The following is a 21378-nucleotide window of genomic DNA, read 5'->3' as shown; positions in this document are numbered from 1 at the left end:
CGATGATGTAACCACTGTGACTGCTAATCACAGTGAAGAAGTGTAGTGGAAAAGATGGACTTTATAGGCACTATTTAGAAATAATAAAAATTACTTTTAATAATCTACAAAATATGTACAATTCAACGATGCCAATTGCATCTACTGAAACATGCTAAACACAAGGATAGATAAAAACAGAATTGTCTAAGTATAAGACCGGGTGACGAAACCACAGGTATAGGCTTATAACGCTGTTAATGTTGTCGCCATGAGGCGTGACGATTAATGTTGGTATTGCCTGGGTCGACACCGTCAAGATCTTGACAATTGTGGGAGTTGCTCAAGAGTTGCTCTACATGTTTCGCGGATCAGGGCCGCTTCCTCAGGAGCAATGAGAACAAACCAATGGTGATTTTTTGAAAAATGTATGCTGTGATCGCACCGCACCTCCAGAGGTAGGGTCTGCAGTCCACCCACACCCTTGGTGGAAACATGCTAAACACAAGGATAGATAAAAACAGAATTGTCTAAGTATAAGACCAGGTGACGAAACCACAGGTATAGGCTTATAACGCTGTTAATGTTGTCGCCATGAGGCGTGACGATTAATGTTGGTATTGCCTGGGTCGACACCGTCAAGATCTTGACAATTGTGGGAGTTGCTCAAGAGTTGCTCTACATGTTTCGCGGATCAGGGCCGCTTCCTCAGGAGCAATGAGAACAAACCAATGGTGATTTTTTGAAAAATGTATGCTGTGATCGCACCGCACCTCCAGAGGTAGGGTCTGCAGTCCACCCACACCCTTGGTGGGTGAGGATTGATGGAAACCGCACAGATGTCCTATGCTGCGTTCCGCCACGGGAAAAAAAAGGAGGTTTGGCTGGTGCACAAGGGGGTACACCGGGTAGCTTCTTCAGTATAACAGAGCTCTGCTGCAAAAACTGGAGGCTGAAGGGCCCGTGGAGCTCACTTACAGCCAAAGCAGATCTCAAGGTATAGTGTTGGTTAGTGATAGCAGGGCATTGTTCTTACTAAGGGTCTTGATTGCCACCCAAGGGCCCAACAATTAAAATTTAGCATGCTAATCACAGTGGTCACATGATCAGGACACCCGCCTCCACCTCCCGACATTTAGAACCTCTTAAATGGTCAGGAAGTGGTAGGAAGAGGTTAACCGTATAAGGGGCAGGGCTTGATAGCTTTGAAGACAATGCGTAACATAAAATACCTTCCACAGAGCAGCCACTAATGCAGCAAGTAAGAGCAATCCAGCTAATGCACTTCCAATCACCACTCCGATAGGAACCTCAGACTTCTCACCAGGCTTTATTATTGTGAGTGGAATCTGCAAGAGAAATAAAAATTGAAGCGCCACAGGTCTCAAGTCATCAAAAAAATTACCTAATGACACTTTGGGGTTGATTTACAAAAGGCAAATGATTTACAAAAGGCAAATAACCTTTTCACTTTGCATAGGAATCTTTCCAAGAAATTTGTGATTGTGGTGCAATTTGCCTCGGAAAGAATATCCAATTACTTGCAAGAAAAAAAGTATTTGTTTTCTTAGGCTGCATTCACACCTTCGCGACAAGATACGCCGCGTACGCCGCGTATTTTGCCGCAAGTGTGTAACTTTTTTTTTTTTTAACAAAGCCTTCCCATTGCTTTGTATGGCCGAACGCCAATGCCGCCTGAAAAAAAGGGCCTGGGACTTTTTTTCAGTCGACAGGCATACGGCGTCTATGAGATGTGAACCATCTTCATAGACAGCAATGGGAATTCTCCCCTCCAGCGGCACGAGCGTCCGGCGTCGAGCGTTTTGTCGCGGAGGTGTGAATGGGCTCTAAAAGTGTTAATAAACCCAGGACCCTGCATTCACTATATCTGGTCTTTCACAGTACACAGAACATGAAAATGAAATTATTTTAGTAAATCTAAACTGCTAAATACCTTTTGTCATCAGAAGTATATAACAGTCTTGTGATTTCTATCAGTGTCTGGATAAAGGTTGTAGGAGGAGTTTTCATTCTCCCATGATTGTCCTATAAGGCTACAGGAACCCTGTCTGGATAGTGCTGATCACATACACCCTCCCAAGAAAAAAAAAACTCTAAATCACACCAAAATGAGCATGTGCAGAGTGACTCTAAAGGCTCCATGTTATGAGGAGATGGATTGGGGACAATGGGAGAAGGGGAGGATTGGAGAAGACAGGACCCAACAGCCTTTTTACACAATGCAGATGATTAACCCCTTAGGCTCCACAATTTTACTGTTGTGGGTTTAGTAACACTTTAAATATAATTGGATGACAGTGAGAAGTGGGATCTCATTTATCAGTTATCAAAAGCCTGGCTGTCACTACACATCCCCACCTCAGAGGTTAAAACTAGAGGACATTGGACCCTGATCAATGAATAACTGACAGCCCGACTACAGAACACTATACTCAAATTACGAGTCTGGGACCCCTGGATTACAACATTTCTGCAGAGAAACTTTGGGCCAGATTAACAAAAGGGATACGACGGCGTATCTACTGATACGCCGTCGTATCCCTGTTTCTATCTATGCGACTGATTCATAGAATCAGTTACGCATAGATATCCCTAAGATCCGACAGGTGTAATAGTTTTACACTGTCGGATCTTAGGATGCAGTACCGCGGCCGCCGCTGGGGGGATTTTGCGTCGTAAACCAGCGTCGGGTATGCAAATTAGCAGTTAGGGCGATCCACAAAATGTTTTCCCGTCGTTACGTCGCCGCAAGTGTTAGTTTGCCGTTGCAAAGATAAGGCTGCTTTTACAAAGTGTAAACTTAGTACACCATGTAAAAGTATACCTGTCTTTCCCGCGTCGCTTTCAATTTTTTTTTAAATATATATTTTTTTCCCGGCGCAAGTCTTTTTTACCCGTCGCGATTCACAAAACGTCGGCGCGTTGTAACTTCGCGCAAAGCACGTCGGGAAATTTGCGACGGGAGCATGCGCAGTACGTCCGGGCGCGGGAGCGCGCCTAATTTAAATGGGACTCGCCCCATTCGATTAGGCACGCCTTGCGCCGGACGGGTTTAGGATACACCGCCGCAAATTTCCAGGTAAGTGCTTTGTGGATCGGGCACTAACTTGGAAAAATTGCGGCGGTGTAACTTAAACCAGTTACGTTACGCTGCGCCCGGGCTATGTGAATCTGGCCCTTTAATTGCAGATTACTGGAACTGTGACAATAAAAAACCTACGACATGCTGCCATCTATAACCTGGGTATCACCCCATCCAACTCTCCTCTTACCCTTCCCCACCCCCTGCCCACACCCACTCTTATGAACCCGCCCCTCTCTCCTGGAAATGGCACCCGATCACCTTGCCAGTGCATCTCAACACACGTGGGTTTCAGCACACCACAATGCAAAGATGACAACCATTTGTTCATTGGGATATTCTGCATAGAAAAAAGAAATCCTGTCTTTGATGTGTGTTGGTATATTGGCAGCCCATTACATTGACAGCACACTGGATCGGTGTAAGGGGGGGCTAGAAATTTCATCAGCTCAGCTATAATGAGTTAATGGTTCCCTATAACTCCTGAACACATTTCTTCTGCGTTTATAAAAAAAAACATTTGATTTATTGATGTCAGATGCATATTTTAATATTGTTTGACTGTTGGTCATCATTTTAGGGTGTTTGCCATTTTAAGGTTCTTACCAGTAATTCATCGTTGCTGACAAGAAATAACTCAGGGTTGGAAGTTTCAAGTTTTGCTCTGGTTACCAACTCCAGTGCTTGGAACGATGACTGAAAATACATGGGGGAAAAAACACATATTCACAGTTACATGGTGATCTACCTATAAAAAGCTCTTCATACTGTTAAATACTCATTTGGGCAGCCAATAAAATTGTCTTCAATAGGATTTTAATGTGCCAAATAATGTGCCAAATACGCTTTTACATATATTAAGTATTATTATTATTATTATTATTATTATTATTGTAGGTATCTGTCATTATTATTGTATTGTATTATTATTGTATTATTGTAGTGTCATTATTATTGTAGGTATCTGTAGGTAGCTGTCAATTTACACAGCATTTTACATATATACAAATATATTTTACATTCCCATCAGTCCTTCAAGGAGCTTACAATCTAAGGGCCAGATTCAGAGACATCTGCAGCGGCGTAACGTATCGCATTTACGTTACACCGCCGCAAGTTTTACGGGCAAGTGCTTGATTCACAAAGCAATTGCCTGTAAAGTTGCGGCGGCGTAGCGTAAATCCCTCCTGCGCAAGCACGCCTAATTCAAATGGGGCGTGGATCATTTAAATTAGGCGCGTTCCCGCGCCGAACCTACTGCACATGCTCCGTTTAGAAATTTTCCGCTGTGCTTTGCGCGAAATGACGTCGCACCAACGTCATTTTTTGAACGTAGACGTGAGTTACGTCCTTTCCTATTCACGGACGACTTACGCAAAAAAAAAAAAATTTAAATTCTACGCGGGAACGACAGCCATACTTTAACATGGCAAGTCTAACTTTAGGCCACAAAATAGCAGCTTTAACTATACGCCGGGAAAAGCTGACTAGCGACGACGTAAGAGAATGCGACGGCCGCGCGTACCTTTGTGAATCGCCGGAAAAAGCTAATTAGCATACCGGACGCGGAAAACGACGCAAACTCCACCCAGCGGGCGCCAAAGTATTGCACCTACGATCCGAAGGCGTACGAAGCCGTACGCCTGTCGGATCGAAGCCAGAAGCCGTCGTATTTTGGTTTGAGGTTTCAAACTAAAGATACGACGCAGCAAATTTGAAAGTACGCCGGAGTATCAGTATATACTCCGGCGTACTTCTTCTGTGAATCTGGCCCTAAGGTCTCTAACTCATATTCATACATAGACATACTAGGACCAGTTTAGCTACCAGCACGTCATTGGAGTGTGGGAGGAAACCCACGCAGACACAGGGAGAACATGCAAACTCCAGGACCAGGCAGATAGTGCCTTGGTTGGGATTCAAACCAACAACCTTAGTGATGCTAGATGATGTGCCAACCACTTATCCTCTGGTTAGTAAGCTGGCAATGAAACTAGGTTCTGGGTGACAGCACTGGAGCCTGCATTTAAAAAAAAAATCAGAAAAGGCAGCTCCCATGTCTCTATCTTCACAGGTTCACTTTAACTGATTATATATATATATATATATATACACACAGTAAAACCTTGGTTTGAGCGTAACTTGCTTTGAGAGCATTTTGCAAGACAAGCAAAATGTTTTAATACATTTTGCCTTGATATACAAGCAATGTCTTGATATAAGAGTAGCATCATGTCACAACTGAGTATAAAAAAGAAGAGAGGAGCCTCTAAGTGTAGCAATAAAAATCTTTTTTTTTTTTAATGGGGATATTTATTATAGCAAAAATTACAAAGTATTGTTTTTTTTCAAAATTGTCGCTCTTTTTTTTTGTTTAAGCGCAAAAAATAAAAAATCGCAGAGATGATCAAATACCACCAAAAGAAAGCTCTATTTGTGGGAGAAAAAGGACATCAATTTTGTTTGGGTACAGCGTCGCACGTCCGCGCAATTGTCAGTTAAAGCAACGCAGTGCCGAATCGCAAAAAATGGCCCGGTCATTGAGCAGTCAATTCTAGCGGGGCTAAAGTGGTTAAGGCACTTTAGAAATGCTTGACTTTATGACTGATCAAAAGGAAATTTGGGTTGCTCTACTGTCCCTGTGACCTCTTTCCATACTGATAATGACGATGACAACTGAACATATTTTCCAAATCCACTCCATAAAAACCATTCCAGGTAATATGTTTGCCATTATACATCTTTGATAGCTACTGGGTAGTGTGAGTGTAATTTCTTCTCATATTACCAGATATTTTCCAAGTATTATTTTACGCTTTTTAAATAACCTGTAATTTAGCAGATTTGGGTAATTGTCTTATGGCTCATTTCACATAAGCTGCAGATTTAGCGTATTCCACTTTTGTTCCCTATTGCCAGCATGCTAAAGTTGGATACTTTGGATTCCAATTCCTGGTGCATAACAGACTGGATTATTACTTAAGAACTATGACGCACAGGTTCTTTAGAACTAAACGTCAGGCAGATATAAAAGACACACAATAATTCAGCTTTGTATTCAATAATACATCATTCTATATATTTTTTTTAATGCAAACAGTGTATCAGCTGCTTGTAATCCACTGTACTGGGAGAGGGAGAACCAGCACATGGAGCTACAGTGCTCATGTGTTAAAGGAGACGTGGGGCCAAAGCTTTTTTGGCCCTACTTCTCCTATGGAACATAGGAGTGCAGTTCATTTCTCCACTACTGTGACCTGTTTTCAGCTGACAGCTGGCTAAAGTTCACTGTCGGCTGATGTCACTCCGCCGGTTCAGGCGCTGAATCGATCCCAACTTTACAGTTGAAATCCACCCAGGCATGTGGACCCACAGCTGGCTCAGCCTCTCAGCAAGCAAAGCCTGGAGCTCCAGTGAGTGCTAGAGAGGCAGAGCAGAAAGCCGGTGACTGACAGACACCACTCTCTGCTCAGAGCGGAGGAGAGAACTGAGCTATCACGGTCTTTGATCTCTCAGTTCTCAGTGTAGAGCAGGGTTTCTCAACTCCAGTCCTCAAGGCACCCCAACAGGTCATGTTTTCAGGATTTCCCTCCAATGAAACCGCTGTGGTAATTACTAAGGCTGTGAAAATGATCAAATCACCTGTGCAAAATAATGGAAAGCCTGAAAACATGACCTGTTGGGGTGCCTTGAGGACTGGAGTTGAGAAACACTGGTGTAGAGGCAGCAGGAGACAGGTGCAGCATCGGATCAATGCTCTATCCACCTAGTTGAGTATAATTTTTAACTATTTTGGAAACCCAACTTTTTTAACAGGGGTCATGCTCATAGGAGGTGAGGGAATGAGAGATGAACTGATCGGTCTTCTGCTTCTCAGTTCAGTGTCCAATCACAGGCTGGGGGAGGAACAAGATCGAGGTACATAAAAACCTTAACCGAATGAACATTAGATTGCGAAAGCCATTTTAACTTTTGTGTACATGCACCCCCCCCCGGTAGATCGCCAGGTCACCTCCTGCCATCCCCATTTATGTTGCAGCGGCTCCTCCTCCCCTGCATCACGCAAGCGTCTCCTCCCTCCTCCTCCTTCTAGGCGGACAATGAGATCGCCTCTGCTTTTGGCCAATCGGATGACAGGTCTCATGACCCACTTCCTGATTGGCCTGGAGGAGAATCAGTGTGACAATAGCGAATAATCATTTGCTATTGTCACACAAGTGGGTGTGCTCGAGGCGCAGTGCTCTGTGCCCCAAGCCCACACTTTTATGAAGCCTATTAGAGCCTCTGGCTCTTATCACATGCTTAAAAAAAAGAAAGCACTGGAATCCACGCGTCCGGTCCCCCGCATGTAGATTAGGTTTTGTCACCCTATAACAGAAAATATGGTCCTTCATAGCGCGACCACCACATGCTAATTTATTGAAACCTGCAGATTTTTAATTATTACAAATAACTATTGAAATTAAGAGCTCTATTACATTTTAGCAATTGGGTTTACATCTACTTCAACTGCAGAAGAAAAAAAAAAAAAAACAGTCTCTCACTGTCAGACATAGCTGTACTGATCTGTCCAAGAACTAGATGGACATAAATGTCTACATATAGACTAGGGACAGAAACACCATATACGGTAAATCATTGATACACCAATCCTCTATATTCTGATTAAGGGGCCTATTTCCATGAAATGTGAATTGGATGGGTGTCAGGAACCCCCTCCACTTTCATGTACACCTGGACACCTGTCACTGTCAGGTAAGAATTAGGAAGCTATCTTCATGATGCCCAAATCATCCCCCCTAAGTTATTGTGGAGAGCCAAAAAACAATTCTCATACAGGGGCCCTTTGCTGACCATTCCCACCACTGTGTAGAATGCATACAAATAAATTTCTTCTGAAAAAAAAAAAAAAACAATACTTACAGCTGCAAAGGTCCCATTCCATATTCTGGTAGATACATTCACAAAGTAATCTCCGATTTGCAGGTCTTTAATCACACACTTAAATGTGGTACACTTTGAGTTTTCACAGCTCTTAAAAAAAGAGAGAGAACCATGGTTAAAAACATTCCATGAGATGCATATAGGTGAAACTCGAAAAATTAGAAAACCGTGCAAAAGTTCATTTATTTCACTAATGTAACTTAAAAGGTTAAACTAATATATGAGATAGACTCATTAAATACAAAGCAAGATAGTTCAAGCCGTGATTTGTCATAATTGTGATGATTATGGCTTACAGCTCATGAAAACCCCAAATCCACAATCTCAGAAAATTTGAATATTGTGAAAAGGTGCAATATTCTAGGCTCAAAGGGCTAGATTCAGCATTGATTTACGCCGGCGTATCCATAGATACGTCGCGTAAATTCAAAGCTGCGCCGGGGTATCTTCTTTCTGTATTCAGAAAGCAAGATACGCTGACATTAGCCTAAGATCGGACTGGCGTAAGTCTCTTACGCCGTCATATCTTAGGGTGCATTCTCACGCTGGCAGCTAGGTGGCGCTTTCGTCGTTTTCGGCGTAGAGTATGCAAATTACCTAGATACGCCAATTTACAAACGTATGTGCGCCCGGCGGTAGTTTTTTACGTCGTTTGCGTAAGGCTTTGTCGGCGTAACGTTGCTCCTGCTTCTATGAGGTGCACGCAATGTTAAGTATGGACGTCGTTCCCGCTTCGATTTTTTAATTTTTTACGTCGTTTGCGTAAGTCGTTCGCGAATAGGGCTGGACGTCATTTACGTTCACGTCGAAACCAATACGTCGTTGCGGCACACTTGGGAGCAATGCACACTGGGATATGTACAAGGACGCCGCATGCGCCGTTCGTACAAAACGTCAATCACATCAGGTCATCATAGATTTACAGAAAACACGCCCCCTTCCACATTTAAATTATGCGCGTTTACGCCGGCCCCATTTACGCTACGCCGTCGCAACTTACGGAGCAAGTGCTTTGTGAATACTGCACTTGCTCCTGTAAGTTGCGGCGGCGTAACGTAAATAACATACGCTACGCCCGCACAATTATACGTCCCCCTACCTGAATCTAGCCCAATGTGTCCCACTCTAATCAGCTAATTAAACCATAATACCTGCAAAGGGTTCCTGAGCCTTTAAATGGTCTCTCAGTCTGGTCCAGTAGGAATCACAATCATGGGAAAGACTTCTGACCTGACAGTTGTGCAGAAAACCATCATTGACACCCTCCATAAGGAGGGAAAGCCTCAAAAGGTAATTGCAAAAGAAGTTGGATGTTCCCAAAGTGCTGTATCAAAGCACATTAATAGAAAATGATGTCGAAGGGAAAAGTGTGGAAGAAAAAGGATCACAAGCAACAGGGATGACCGCAGCCTGGAGAGGATTGTCAGGAAAGGGCCATTCTAAAGTGTTGGGGACTTTCACAGGGAGTGGACTGAGGCTGGAGTCAGTGTATCAAGAGCCACCACACACAGACGGATCCTGGACATGGGCTTCAAATGTTGTATTCCTCTTGTCAAGCCACTCTTGAACAACAAACAACGTCAGAAGCGTCTTACCTGGGCTAAAGAAAAACAGAGCTGGTCTGTTGCTCAGTGGTCCAAAGTCCCCTTTTCTGATGAGAGTAAATTTTACATCTCATTTTGAAACCAAGGACCCAGAGTATGGAGAAAGAATGGAGAGGCACACGCTGCAAGATGCTTGAAGTCCAGAGTGAAGTTTCCACAGTCTGTGTTTATTTGGGGAGCCATGTCATCTGCTGAGGTTGGTCCACTTTTCTTCGTAAAGTCCGGGGTCAACGCAGCCGTCTACCAGGAGATTTTGGAGCACTTCATGCTTCCTTCCGCAGATGAGCTCTATGGGATGCTGACTTCATTTTCCAGCAGGACTTGGCACCTCCCCCACACTGCCAAAAGCACCAAAACCTGGTTCAATGACGGTGGGATTACTGTGCTTGATTAGCCAGCAAACTCGCCTGACCTGAACCTCATAGAGAATCTATGGGGCATTGCCAAGAGAAAGATGAGAGACATGAGACCGAACAATGCAGACGAGCTGAAGGCCGCTATTGAAGCATCCTGGTCTTCCATAACACCTCAGCAGTGCCACCGGCTTATAGCTTACATGCCACGCTGCATTGAGGCAGTAATTGCTGCAAAAGGGGCCCAAACCAAGTACTGAGTACATATGCATGCTTCTACTTCTACAGTGGTCAGTGTAGTGTGTGTTGCAGTGGTCAGTGTAGTGTGTGTTGCAGTGGTCAGTGTAGTGTGTGTTGCAGTGGTCAGTGTAGTGTGTGTTGCAGTGGTCAGTGTAGTGTGTGTTGCAGTGGTCAGTGTAGTGTGTGTTGCAGTGGTCAGTGTAGTGTGTGTTGCAGTGGTCAGTGTAATGTAGTGTAATCAGAATCACAAAAGCAGAACAGGAAAGTCAACATCCGAAGTCCTGATCTGCACACATGTTCTGGGTTAGTGACTTAAAGTAAGGAAGCCATAGAATCAGCAGGCAACTGGTATTTGCAAATTGAGAAATCAGCAATTGCTCCTCTTTATTTTTCTTTGGTAAAGTTTCCTTTAGTGTGCATGCACACAAGCGCAGAAGGCCATACATCCTCAAGAAGCCGGTATGTCACCAGTGTTTGCATACAGTCGTGGTCAGAAGCCTGTACAAATCAATAAAAGGCTTACAGATGCCGATACTGTATGCCTGTAACATCGAAGCAGTTCAATGCGTAAAGGGATAAATTTGCTTCCCTGGACATAGACAGTGTCACAAATGTCAAGTCTACCTCAATGCAGGTGGTCATACACTCTAGCTAGCTACTGTGTGCTTCACCTATAGCAGCCCCCTTTCCCTTAAGACAAGCAGGCCTACTGGTACTTGGTTGCCCCCCAGGACTTATACACAATGCTATAGTGCCTGGCCAACACACTAGGGCACATACAAACAGAGCAAACAACAGACTACTTGCAGTTTAGCAGCCAGATAGCATGGTTCTAAGATGGTCCAGATAACAAGGCAGGGAATAGTCGAATATCCGATCTAGGTCATACACAGGGAAGTCCAACAGCAAAGCAAGGTAGACAAATGGGAGGCTTGAACAGGAACAATGCAGGTAACTGTCTCTATCACAAGCAAGGGATAGAGTGTTTGGTTTGCTTATACAGGCAGTCCCTGGGTTACAAACAAGATAGGGTCTGTAGGTTTGTTCTTAAAGAGGGGGTTCACCCTATAAAAAAAAAAAAATTCTAGCATTAAATTAAGCATAGTAGCGCGAGCTACATTATGCCTTTATTTTATTTTTTTTGCCCCGTACTCACTGTTTAATACTATAGTGAAGATTCAGACTCCCCGCGGGGAATGGGCGTTCCTATCCAGAGGGAAGATGATTGACGGCCGGCTATGGCGCGTCGCGCTTCTCCGGAAATAGCCGAAATAGGACTTGGCTCTTCACGGCGCCTGCGCATAGTCTGTGCGCAGGCGCCGTATAGCGCCGTGAAGAGCCGAGACCTACTCCGGCTATCTTCGGGGAGCGTAACTCGCCATAGCCGGCCGTCAATCATCTTCCCTCTAGATAGGAAGGCCCATTCCCCGCGGGGAGTCTGAATCTTCACTATAGGATTAAACAGTGAGTACAGGCCAAAATAAATAAATAAAGGCATACTGTAGCTTGCGCTACTATGCTTAATTTAATGCTAGAATGTTGTTATTGAGGGTGAACCACCGCTTTAAGTTGAATCTGTTTGTAAGTCGGAACAGGTAAATTTTTTAAGTGTAACGCCAGCCAAAAAAAAAAACAAAAAAAAACTATTTTTAAGCTTTTTGGATAGCATAGGGAAGGGTTAGCACCCCAGTAAAGCTTTTTTTTGCTGTCTGTGCCCCTGTTCAGAAGATTTCAGACACCTTTTTCCCCATAACAACTCTTACAGGTGTGAATTTTTCTTCCTAGGGATAGATTTCCTCTCACTTCCTGTGATCATGACAGAGCCATTCAACAATCCCTATGTACAAGTAACTGCTCAGATGTGTGGTTACAGGTATACAGCCACAGGATCTGTCAGCCTGTCATTGATTGTCATTGACACTTATGACTGGTGGGTGCAAAAATACACTCATTCTTAAAGGTGTACAGATCTCTGCTCCTGGGTGCATGAGCCCTTAACAAGAATCTGCCACTTTGTCCTGAGTGTGATCTTTTGCTAGATCACTTCCAGCCCACTTATACTCACCATCACTCCCATCTCACTTATACCTTTTCCATGCTCAGCCACGGCATTGTTATTCTATCAGAATGCTGCTCCAAAAATACCCAGAGGTTCCAGGTATGGGTGAGCATGTGACCTTCTCCCAGGATGCGCATCTTGCGGCCCAGTGGCTAATTATCATGCCCAAACACTGTTACCTCTCGATGCCATCAACCCTGTGTATCTGACTTGTTGACAACAAATGTCCGACGGACCTGTTTTATCGGACAATCCGACCGTGTGTATGCTCCATCAGACAAACTTTTTCGCTTTTTCATCAGACAAATGTTCGCTGTGAGAACAGACAAACTTTCCGGCAACAATTGTCCTACATCGGCTAATCCGATCGTGTGTACACAAGTCCATCGCACTAAAGTCCAAAGTACAAACCAATGCTAAAGATCAGACAACAATAGCAGAAGTTGCCCATAGGGTGGCGGTAAAGAGCTGAAAAACCAAGTGATTTGGTAAAAGTTGGCTGAAAAAGTCCTGCCGTGTGTATGCATACCAAGTTCACGGCCAATGCCCTTTGGACAAAAATCCACGGAAAAGTCAGATGGAAGTCCGTGCGTGTGTATGAGGCTTAAGTAAGTCAGAGGGTGGGCTAGTAAGAATTACTCTCATATAGCTAGATTCAGAGACAGTTACGCCGGCGTATCAGTAGATACGCCGTCGTAACTCTGAATCTACGCCGTCGTAAATTTAAGTGTAATCTGGAAACCAGATACACTTAAATTAGGCTAAGATACAAGCGGTGTAAGTCTCTTATGCCGTTGTATCTTAGGGTGCATATTTATGCTGGCCGCTAGGTGGCGCTTTCGTTGATTTTGGCGTAGAATATGCAAATGAGCTAGATACGCCGATTCAGAAACGTACGTGCGCCCGGCGAATTTTTTTACGTCGTTTACGTTAGGCTTTTTCCGGTGTAAAGTTAGTCGAACAAATAGCTGGCCTAGCCAATGTTAAGTATGGACGTCGTTCCCGCATCGAATTTTGAAATTTTTACGTCGTTTGCGTAAGTCGTCCGTGAATGGGGCTGGACGTAATTTACGTTCACGTCGAAACCAATACGTCCTTGCGGCGTACTTTGGAGCAATGCACACTGGGATATGTCCACGAACGGCGCATTCGCCGCTCGTTAAAAACGTCAATCACGTCGGGTCACTAGTCATTAACATAAAACACGCCCCCTGTTCATCATTTAAATTAGGCGCGCTTACTACGGCCCATTTACGCTACGCCGCCGTAACTTAGGAGGCAAGTGCTTTGTGAATATAGCACTTGCCTCTCTGACTTACGGCGGCGTAGCGTATATGCGATACGCTACGCCGCCTCAAAATTAAGCCAGTCTATCTGAATCTGGCTAATAGCTTTCAAATTCAACACTAATATTTCACACAATATAATATAATCATCAATTTCAAATTTTTATAACTTTTGGTAATGTTAATTATATATAATCAATAAAATGAGTAAACCTGGCTCCAAAGAATATTTGTATTAGGGAAAAAAAAAACTTACTAATTCACGGACATGCCTAAGGTTCTCCTCAGTGAATGAAGCGGCATATTCTTTTTTTCCTATATGAAGAGGATTAACATTGGGATTGCATGTGATTCCATTAACCTAAAACAGAAGTTGAAAAAGAAGAATGGAGTTTATAGGCTCATAATTGACCTCTCCAGCAATAGCAGGTCACAGTTAGAAGTCTGACAGTAAATTCATTGTTTGTTGAAGAGGCTCTAAGCAGCACAGAGAACCAGGGGCCAAGCTGGCTGGCATTTTGTTCCATACAATTAGACTGATACTGTTCCCTCTAGGTATTTGCTACTGCAGATGTCTTTTACAGCACAGCGCAACAACAAGGTCCGTCCAAAATATTTCTAAAAGCAGATCATTGGAAAGTAATATTTCAGTGGTGCGTTTTGGTTTTTACAACTCAAAAAGTTAATGATTCTGCCAGTCACAACCCTTGTTTTGCCTTTTCATTTTACAATGCTGAAGAGCTCTTGAGTACTGCGCTAAGATCAAGCTGCAACGTGTAACATTTGCTGCTAGAAAAGTAAAATTCACAATGCCCAGAACTTGCAAACAAATCTTGCTTTAATAGCTCAAAAGTGGAAAAGGACCCTCATTACCACCTGTTAAGGGTGAGCTGCCAGCCATCTTGAACATTTACTACTGAAAGTCCTTTCTAAAAGCAGGTACCTGCTAATAATGACATTAACCAGAACCCCCCCCCCCCCCCCGTTGTATCTAGGGTCCTATTTAAACATTATGCTACCCTAGACAGATCTGAATGAAGACCCTGTTTTGAACAAGCCCTGGCCCTTGTGTCATGCGATTACACTATATTACCAAAAGTATTGGGACACCTGCAGGGGCGTAACTAGAAATCACAGGGCCCCATAGCAAAATGTTGTATGGGCCCCCCCCCTCCAAAAAAAAAATGAACTAATGCCATTGAACAACACATTACTACACTCATGTGGCACAGTACCCAAGCAACAGCTTATTTTAATTTTGAACAGCAAAACAAAAATTTAAATAACCATATAATAAATAAAATGCAAAATTCAAAGTATTGTGTGCACTACTTTTACTCTTTTATACTCACGATTTGTAAAGGGCAAACAAGGCAAACAGGGGGGGGGGGGGGGGTTCTTCTGGGGCTGAAGTGGTTAAAATTACTAGGCTAGCATACTTCAGTAAATCCTGACAACTACCGTACTAATGATTCACATAGTGGGAATGACACAGTATTTGAAATCTTCAATTCGTTTGTAGAGAGATAAATATATGACGTTTACCATTGCCACTATTGCTATTACTGCTGTTTTTTTTTTTTTTTGCCATTTTTTCCACGAGGACAAAAATAAAAATTCTCACTCGAATACAGGGTTTTTCTCCCCCCACAGGACACCTTACGGATACATCAAACTGGCAATGTTAGCAATCTAATCACAAACCTGTAATTCTGTGAACAACAATTTCTTATTGTGAACAGTATTGCAGCTTTTATGTTCATTTAGGTCAACTGAAGATCAGTAAGGGCTCCACAGCACACTGAGTCACCTACCTTAGCAGCCTCAGCCTTAAGTTGGTGTGCGGTCACAGCAAGGCAGGCACAGGCAGTCAGAGGAGCCGAGGAGAGCCGTGCGGCGGCCGAATTGTAATTCCCGCCGTGGAGCCTGCAGCGCCTATGATGGACGTCACACGTCCCGCCATTGGTGCTGCAGACTCCAGAAGGCGGGGCAGCATCCGAGCACATTTTTAGCCCCGAGCGTCTGGGAGTGAGGGCCATCTGATGCCGAAAGTGTCCGAAAGTGGCCAAGTGCCGCCAGCGCCGAGTACGGCACTCGGCCGTACTCGGCAACCTTCAGCATCAGATGGTCCTGACCCGGATGCGGCAAACACTCGGGGCCGGCTTACATTCTTCATCCTCACCGGGCCCCTCGGCTGCGGGCCCCATAGCGCCCGCGTGGGTCGCTATGGCGGTAGTTCCGCCACTGGACACCTGCCTTTACACGCACATAAACTTTAATGGCATTCCAGTCTTAGTCCGTAAGGTTCGATATTGAGCTTGCCCACCCTTTGCAGCTATAACAGCTTCAACTTATCTGGGAAGACTGTACAAAAGGTTTAGGAGTATGTCTATGGGAATGTTTGACCATTTTTCCAGAAGTGCATTTGTGGGGTCAGGCACTGATGTAGATGAGAATGCCTGGCTTGCCGTCTCCGCTCTAATTCATCCCAAAGGTATTCTAATCGGGTTAAGGTTAGAACTCTTTGCAGGCCAGTTAAGTTCCTCGTCCCAAAACTCACTCATCCATTCCCATAGACACACTCCTAAACCTTGTGGACAGCCTTCCCAAGAGTTGAAGCTGTTATAGCTGCAAAGGGTGGGCCAACTCCATATTAAACCCTACGGACTAAGACTGGGATGCCTTAAAAAGTTTTTGTGCTTGTAAAGGCAGGCATCCCAATACTTTTGGTAATATAGTGTATGTTGTTTAAAACTACTTCTAGAGTGTACAACCAGAGGCAAATGGATTGTGGGCTCATCATTCATATTTTCTGGGTTATAAAGAGCCTTCTGTTTCCTCTCCTCAACCCCTGCATCCGTTTCACTTGACAATTTGGTCAAATTAAGCAAGAGAACTAAAGACGGGACAGAGGAGGGTTAAGCTTGCCATTGCTCCCACTAACCCTGCTATCTTAGGGCCCATTAGTGTGTAAGTGTGTTAAAGGCAGCCCTGTCTGCTGCCACATGATGCGGAGGACCCACTATCCCTGACTTTGGGACTAAACTTTGGCCATTTGTCATGCTCTGGTACCTCAGTGGCCAATAGCTTAATGGGCGGGTAAATGAGAAGGTTGGTGTACCTTAGAACTGCATTACAAAATGAAATCAAGTTTCAGAGGGATGGGCAGAAGAGTGTTTTTTCTGGCTAAAAAAGGGAATAGTGGGCACCTTGTGAGGCCCACTTTTACACAACTTCTAAAATAATAGAATAGTTGATAAGTTCACTTGAAGTAAAAAGCAGGCAAGCCTAGGAGAGGATATACTACCTGAGCTGTTTTATATGGGCCCAAGATTACAAGAAAGGCCCATAGGTGAGTTACATGGCTATATTTTCAGGTTGGAGGAGGGCCCTCATTTCCAACTGAGCACCCCTATTGAGAAACTAGACCCTCACAAGGAGAAAGCAAACAGTGTTCTAGCTCCAGCCTGAATCATAGATGACACCGGAGCTCATGCTACGGTATCTGTTAACTCCTTCATGGTAAATCCTCCAAAGCAAATAAGACGGCAACACAGTGAAGTCTTCCATATACAAAAACGTTGTTAGCTCACAATATATAATCCAGTATTGGAGAACGTACATGTTTCAGCAACTTAACGCACAATGCTGAAATGCGTAAGCCCTCTAATACTGGATTTTATAATGTAAGCCAATAAAGTATTTGTAAATGGAAGACTTCACCATGTTGCTGGCTAATTTACCTTTTTTTTTATCAAAAGAAAAATTTATTGAAGTACACATATAAACACATACCGAGGCTAATTTACTTTGGAGAAGATGCTAAACTGCCTTATGCCGTGTACACACGGTCGTTTTTCGGCATGAAAAAAAATGAAATTTTTTCATCATGAAAAAAACCGAAGTTTTTCCAACTTCATCATTAAAAACGACGTTGCCCACACACCATTGTTTTGGAAAAATGATGAACAAAGCGCGGTGACGTACAACATGTACGACGGCACTCTAAAGGGGAAGTTCCATTCGCCTTCGGCCTGCTTTTAGCTGATTCCCTGTTAGCAAAAGACGATTCGCGCTTTTTTGTCTGTTACAGCGTGATTAATGTGCTTACTCCATTATGAATGGTAGTTTTACCAGAATGAGCGCTCCCGTCTCATAACTTGCTTTTGGGCATGTGCGGGTTTTAAACATAGTTTTTGCCCACACACGATCATTTTTTACATCACGAAAAATGACATTTTGAAAAGCCGAAAAACGATGTGAAGCCCACACACGATCATTTTAAATGACATTTTAAAAAAAATCGTTTTTTTTTCATGCCAAAAAACGACCGTGTGTACGCGGCATTAGAGATGTGATTTTCTCCATAATGCACTGATGCAGGTAGCATCGAAGCAGTGAAGTCACTAATGATGGTTATGCCAACTAATGCAGAACAGGAGTATTTGGGGTAGTTAAAGGTGAGGTTTGTCAGGGAACAGAAGTAAAATGAATGTATGGCTGGTAAAACACGGGTCTCAAATGAGCACCAAAACTATTTCAAAAGGTCTACTTAAAGGGGTTGTAAAGGTTTTATTTTCTAAATAGGTTTCTTTAAACTAGTGCATTGTTGGTTCACTTACCTTTTCCTTAGATTTCCCTTCTAAATGTTTTTTGTTTTGTCTGAATTTCTCACTTCCTGTTTCTCATCAGTAAGCTTGCCCTCATCATCTGGCTGGGGGTTAGTCGGTCAGAACAGCTTACTGAGGATGAACAGGAAGTGAGAAATTCAGACAAAGAAAACAAAGAAAAAAAAAATTTAGAAGGGAAATAGAAGGAAAAGGTAAGTGAATCAACAATGCACTAGCTTAAAGGAACCTACTGTATATACTCGAGTATAAGCCAAGTTTTTCATCACATTTTTTTGTGCTGAAAATGCCCCCCTCAGCTTATACTCGAGTCACCTTTTTGCGCCTGATCTCCCGGACTTTGGGGACCCGGTACTGGCTGGCCCTAGGTCCCCTGGGCCCCAAACTTGTCACACATATAGCCCCATATAGCTCTTCCTCTACAAGTGTGCAAAGTTTGTTGTCCGGGGAACCTACGGCCAGGAAGAACCGTTTTTTTAAAGTCGGGCACCCCTTCCATAGACTCCCATGTTAAATGGTAATTTCTCCGGTAAATTTGGGGACCCGTTACTGGCCGGCCGTAGGTCCCCTGGACCCAAACCTTGGCCCACATGTAGTTCTCCTCTACAAGTGTGCAAAGTTTGCTGTCTGGGGGACCTACGATCGGGGAGCACCGTTTTTTTAAAGCCAGGCATCCCTTCTATATACTCCCATGTTAAACGTAAGTCTAGTCATGGACACAGTGAGGCATGGGCACAGTGAGGCATGGACACAGTGAGGCACAGTGAGGCATGGACACAGTGAGGCATGGACACAGTGAGGCATGGACACAGTGAGGCATGCACATGGACACAGTGAGGCACAGTGAGGCATGCAGATGAACACCCTAGGCTTACCACTACCTTGATGCACCGTTGGGACAAGGTTTGATCCCCTTTAACAACTTACACCCATTCACGTGGCACAGTTGTACCCCAATATGTGCCATGCTTGGGCTCCTGCTCCCGGGACCCATTTATTCACCATTACCTTTCTTATTACCAAGACAAATAGGTCCCTCCATATATGTGTCCCCTCTTGGCCACCGTGGGGGTTTTGCCTGGTCCTGCCTGCTGTACCCCATCGGCGGACCTGTTTTAGATCTTCTCCTGATGAAGCGGGATAATCCACGAAACTAGTTGAGATACTGTCACAACCCTCAACTCATCGCAATGTTTTCCCCTACCGGGGACCTCTGTTTTGGTGGTGTTGTTCGGTTGTCACTATTTTAATTTTGTAATTGTCTGTCATGTTTTGTGGAATAAAAACGTATTTATTTTTTACATATCTTTATCCTAATTTGTAATTCTACACCGGTACCGCGATAGTCCCAACTGGCCCCTCTTGCTCCCTCTTGGCTCTTTGGTTCGGGGACCTTAGACCCAAGTACCCTATACCCTAGGCTTATACTCGAGTCAATACGTTTTCCCTGTTTTTTGTAGAAAAATTAGGTGTCTCGGTTTATATTCGGGTCGGCTTATACTCGAGTATATACGGTATTTAGAAAATAAAAAACAAACCTTTACAACCCATTTAATATCATAAAAGGTCATACGTTAAAGGAATAAGAGGTCTCATCATGCCACGCCACCTGCCAGCTACAAATACAGGCTGAGACTGGTAGTTCCTTAACAGCTGAAAAGCAGCAGAAGCAGGTTGCTCAGCTCTGGCATAGATCAATTATTTTCTTTTGCCTGGCTCTAGTTATAATGACGTTGTGGAACTTAGAATCTCTCAATACGTGGCAGGCCAGAAAATGTCTAAGTCTGCTTAGGGCATGTCCTGAATGCAAGATGTAGGAGTGTAAGAAAATTCAGAGAGGTATTCTGCTGTGAAAAAATGAACCAAGACAAGTAATAAAAAAGCTAGAAAATTTGACAATTTACTGAGCCTGAGCATACTAGAGAAAGTTTAGTTGGTTGGCATTTGCAATTTGTGCAAAGGCATTAGTGCAAGTAAAAGGAAATCCTGTGTAATACTGGCTGAGTACCTGCAATTTTTTTTATGACTTTCTACTAAACCCAGAAGTGGTAATATAAATAAAATGATTTATTTTCACCTTCGTTGGTATCCAATATTTAAATAGATTTATGTGAACGAGCTTTTACAAGAATTAGAAATGCATATGGAAATGTTTTATTATTATTAGCAATAATTGAAAAGTATTCTAATCCCACTAGCATATAATTTCCAGTATTAAACCTACGTCCCCAGGGTAGTCTGCATACCACCACCATAGCTGCCAACTGTCCCTCTATTCCAGGTCTTGGAAAGTTTAGACCTTGGAAATTTTCCTGTTTTTCGTATTATAAAGGGATTCATAAAATCTCTCTTCAGTTACTGTCATCTTTAAAGTGAAACTATAATAGACACAACCTGGGTTTTTATAGAAATCTTTGCTTGAAAGTAATTTCCAATCATGTTTGTTGATTGACATTTTTATGGTGGGTCCCCACAAATCAGTAGCTCCATTCATAACATTATTGATTGATTTAACCCCTTTCCCGCCGAGCATATCCATATATGCGGTCTTGGCTTTCCGGGGTTATACCAGGATGATGCCCGCAGCTGCAGGCATCATCCTGGTACCATTTTTTAGAGCGGGCGATCGGCTTTCCAGGGATAACAACCGATGCGGCTAAAAGCCGCTCGGTTGTTACCCTAGAGGAGCAGGAGGGGACATCCGGGAGACCCGATTCGCGATGCGACACTTGCCACGCAGAGAGACAGACTGGAACAAAGCTGTAAACGGCTTTGTTCCATTCTCCTGAATGTAAACACGAACGCGACATCACTTCTGGTTTACTTGGCTGCCAATGGCGCAAAATTTTTCAAAAAATATACAGTATTCAGAATTGCCATTTTTGGTGATCTGAATACTTTGAAGTGCAAAGGAGGGATTGGAGGCCTTTTAGACCCCCAATCCCTCCATAAAGAGTACCTGTCACCACCTATTACTGTCACAAGGGTTGTTCACTTTTATTGCTGTCACAAGGAATGTAATCACATTTTTTTTTCTTTTTAAAACACAATTAAATAATATAAAAAATAAATAAAAATAAATAATTTTTAAAGCACTTCTGTCCCGGCGAGCTCACGCAGCAAAAAAATAAACGCATTCGGAAATCACGCCCGCATATGCAAACGGTGTTCAAATCACACAT

General features: G+C 43.5%; 1 protein-coding gene across 1 annotated transcript in view; it reads right to left on the bottom strand.

The window, feature by feature from the left end:
- Positions 1-21378, bottom strand: part of ITGA2 (integrin subunit alpha 2) — a 232354-nt gene that overhangs the window by 2860 nt on the left and 208116 nt on the right. Inside the window, exons 26-29 of the mRNA XM_040339318.1 lie at positions 13825-13929; positions 8006-8116; positions 3689-3778; positions 1212-1328 (exon numbers count right to left, since the gene is read on the bottom strand). Of these exons, the coding sequence (XP_040195252.1) occupies positions 1212-1328; positions 3689-3778; positions 8006-8116; positions 13825-13929 (423 nt within the window). The remainder of the gene's footprint in view (positions 1-1211; positions 1329-3688; positions 3779-8005; positions 8117-13824; positions 13930-21378) is intronic.

The sequence above is a fragment of the Rana temporaria genome, chromosome 1, assembly GCF_905171775.1.
Source record: "Rana temporaria chromosome 1, aRanTem1.1, whole genome shotgun sequence".
NCBI lineage: Eukaryota > Metazoa > Chordata > Amphibia > Anura > Ranidae > Rana > Rana temporaria.
This window is presented reverse-complemented; position numbering and strand designations above follow the sequence as displayed.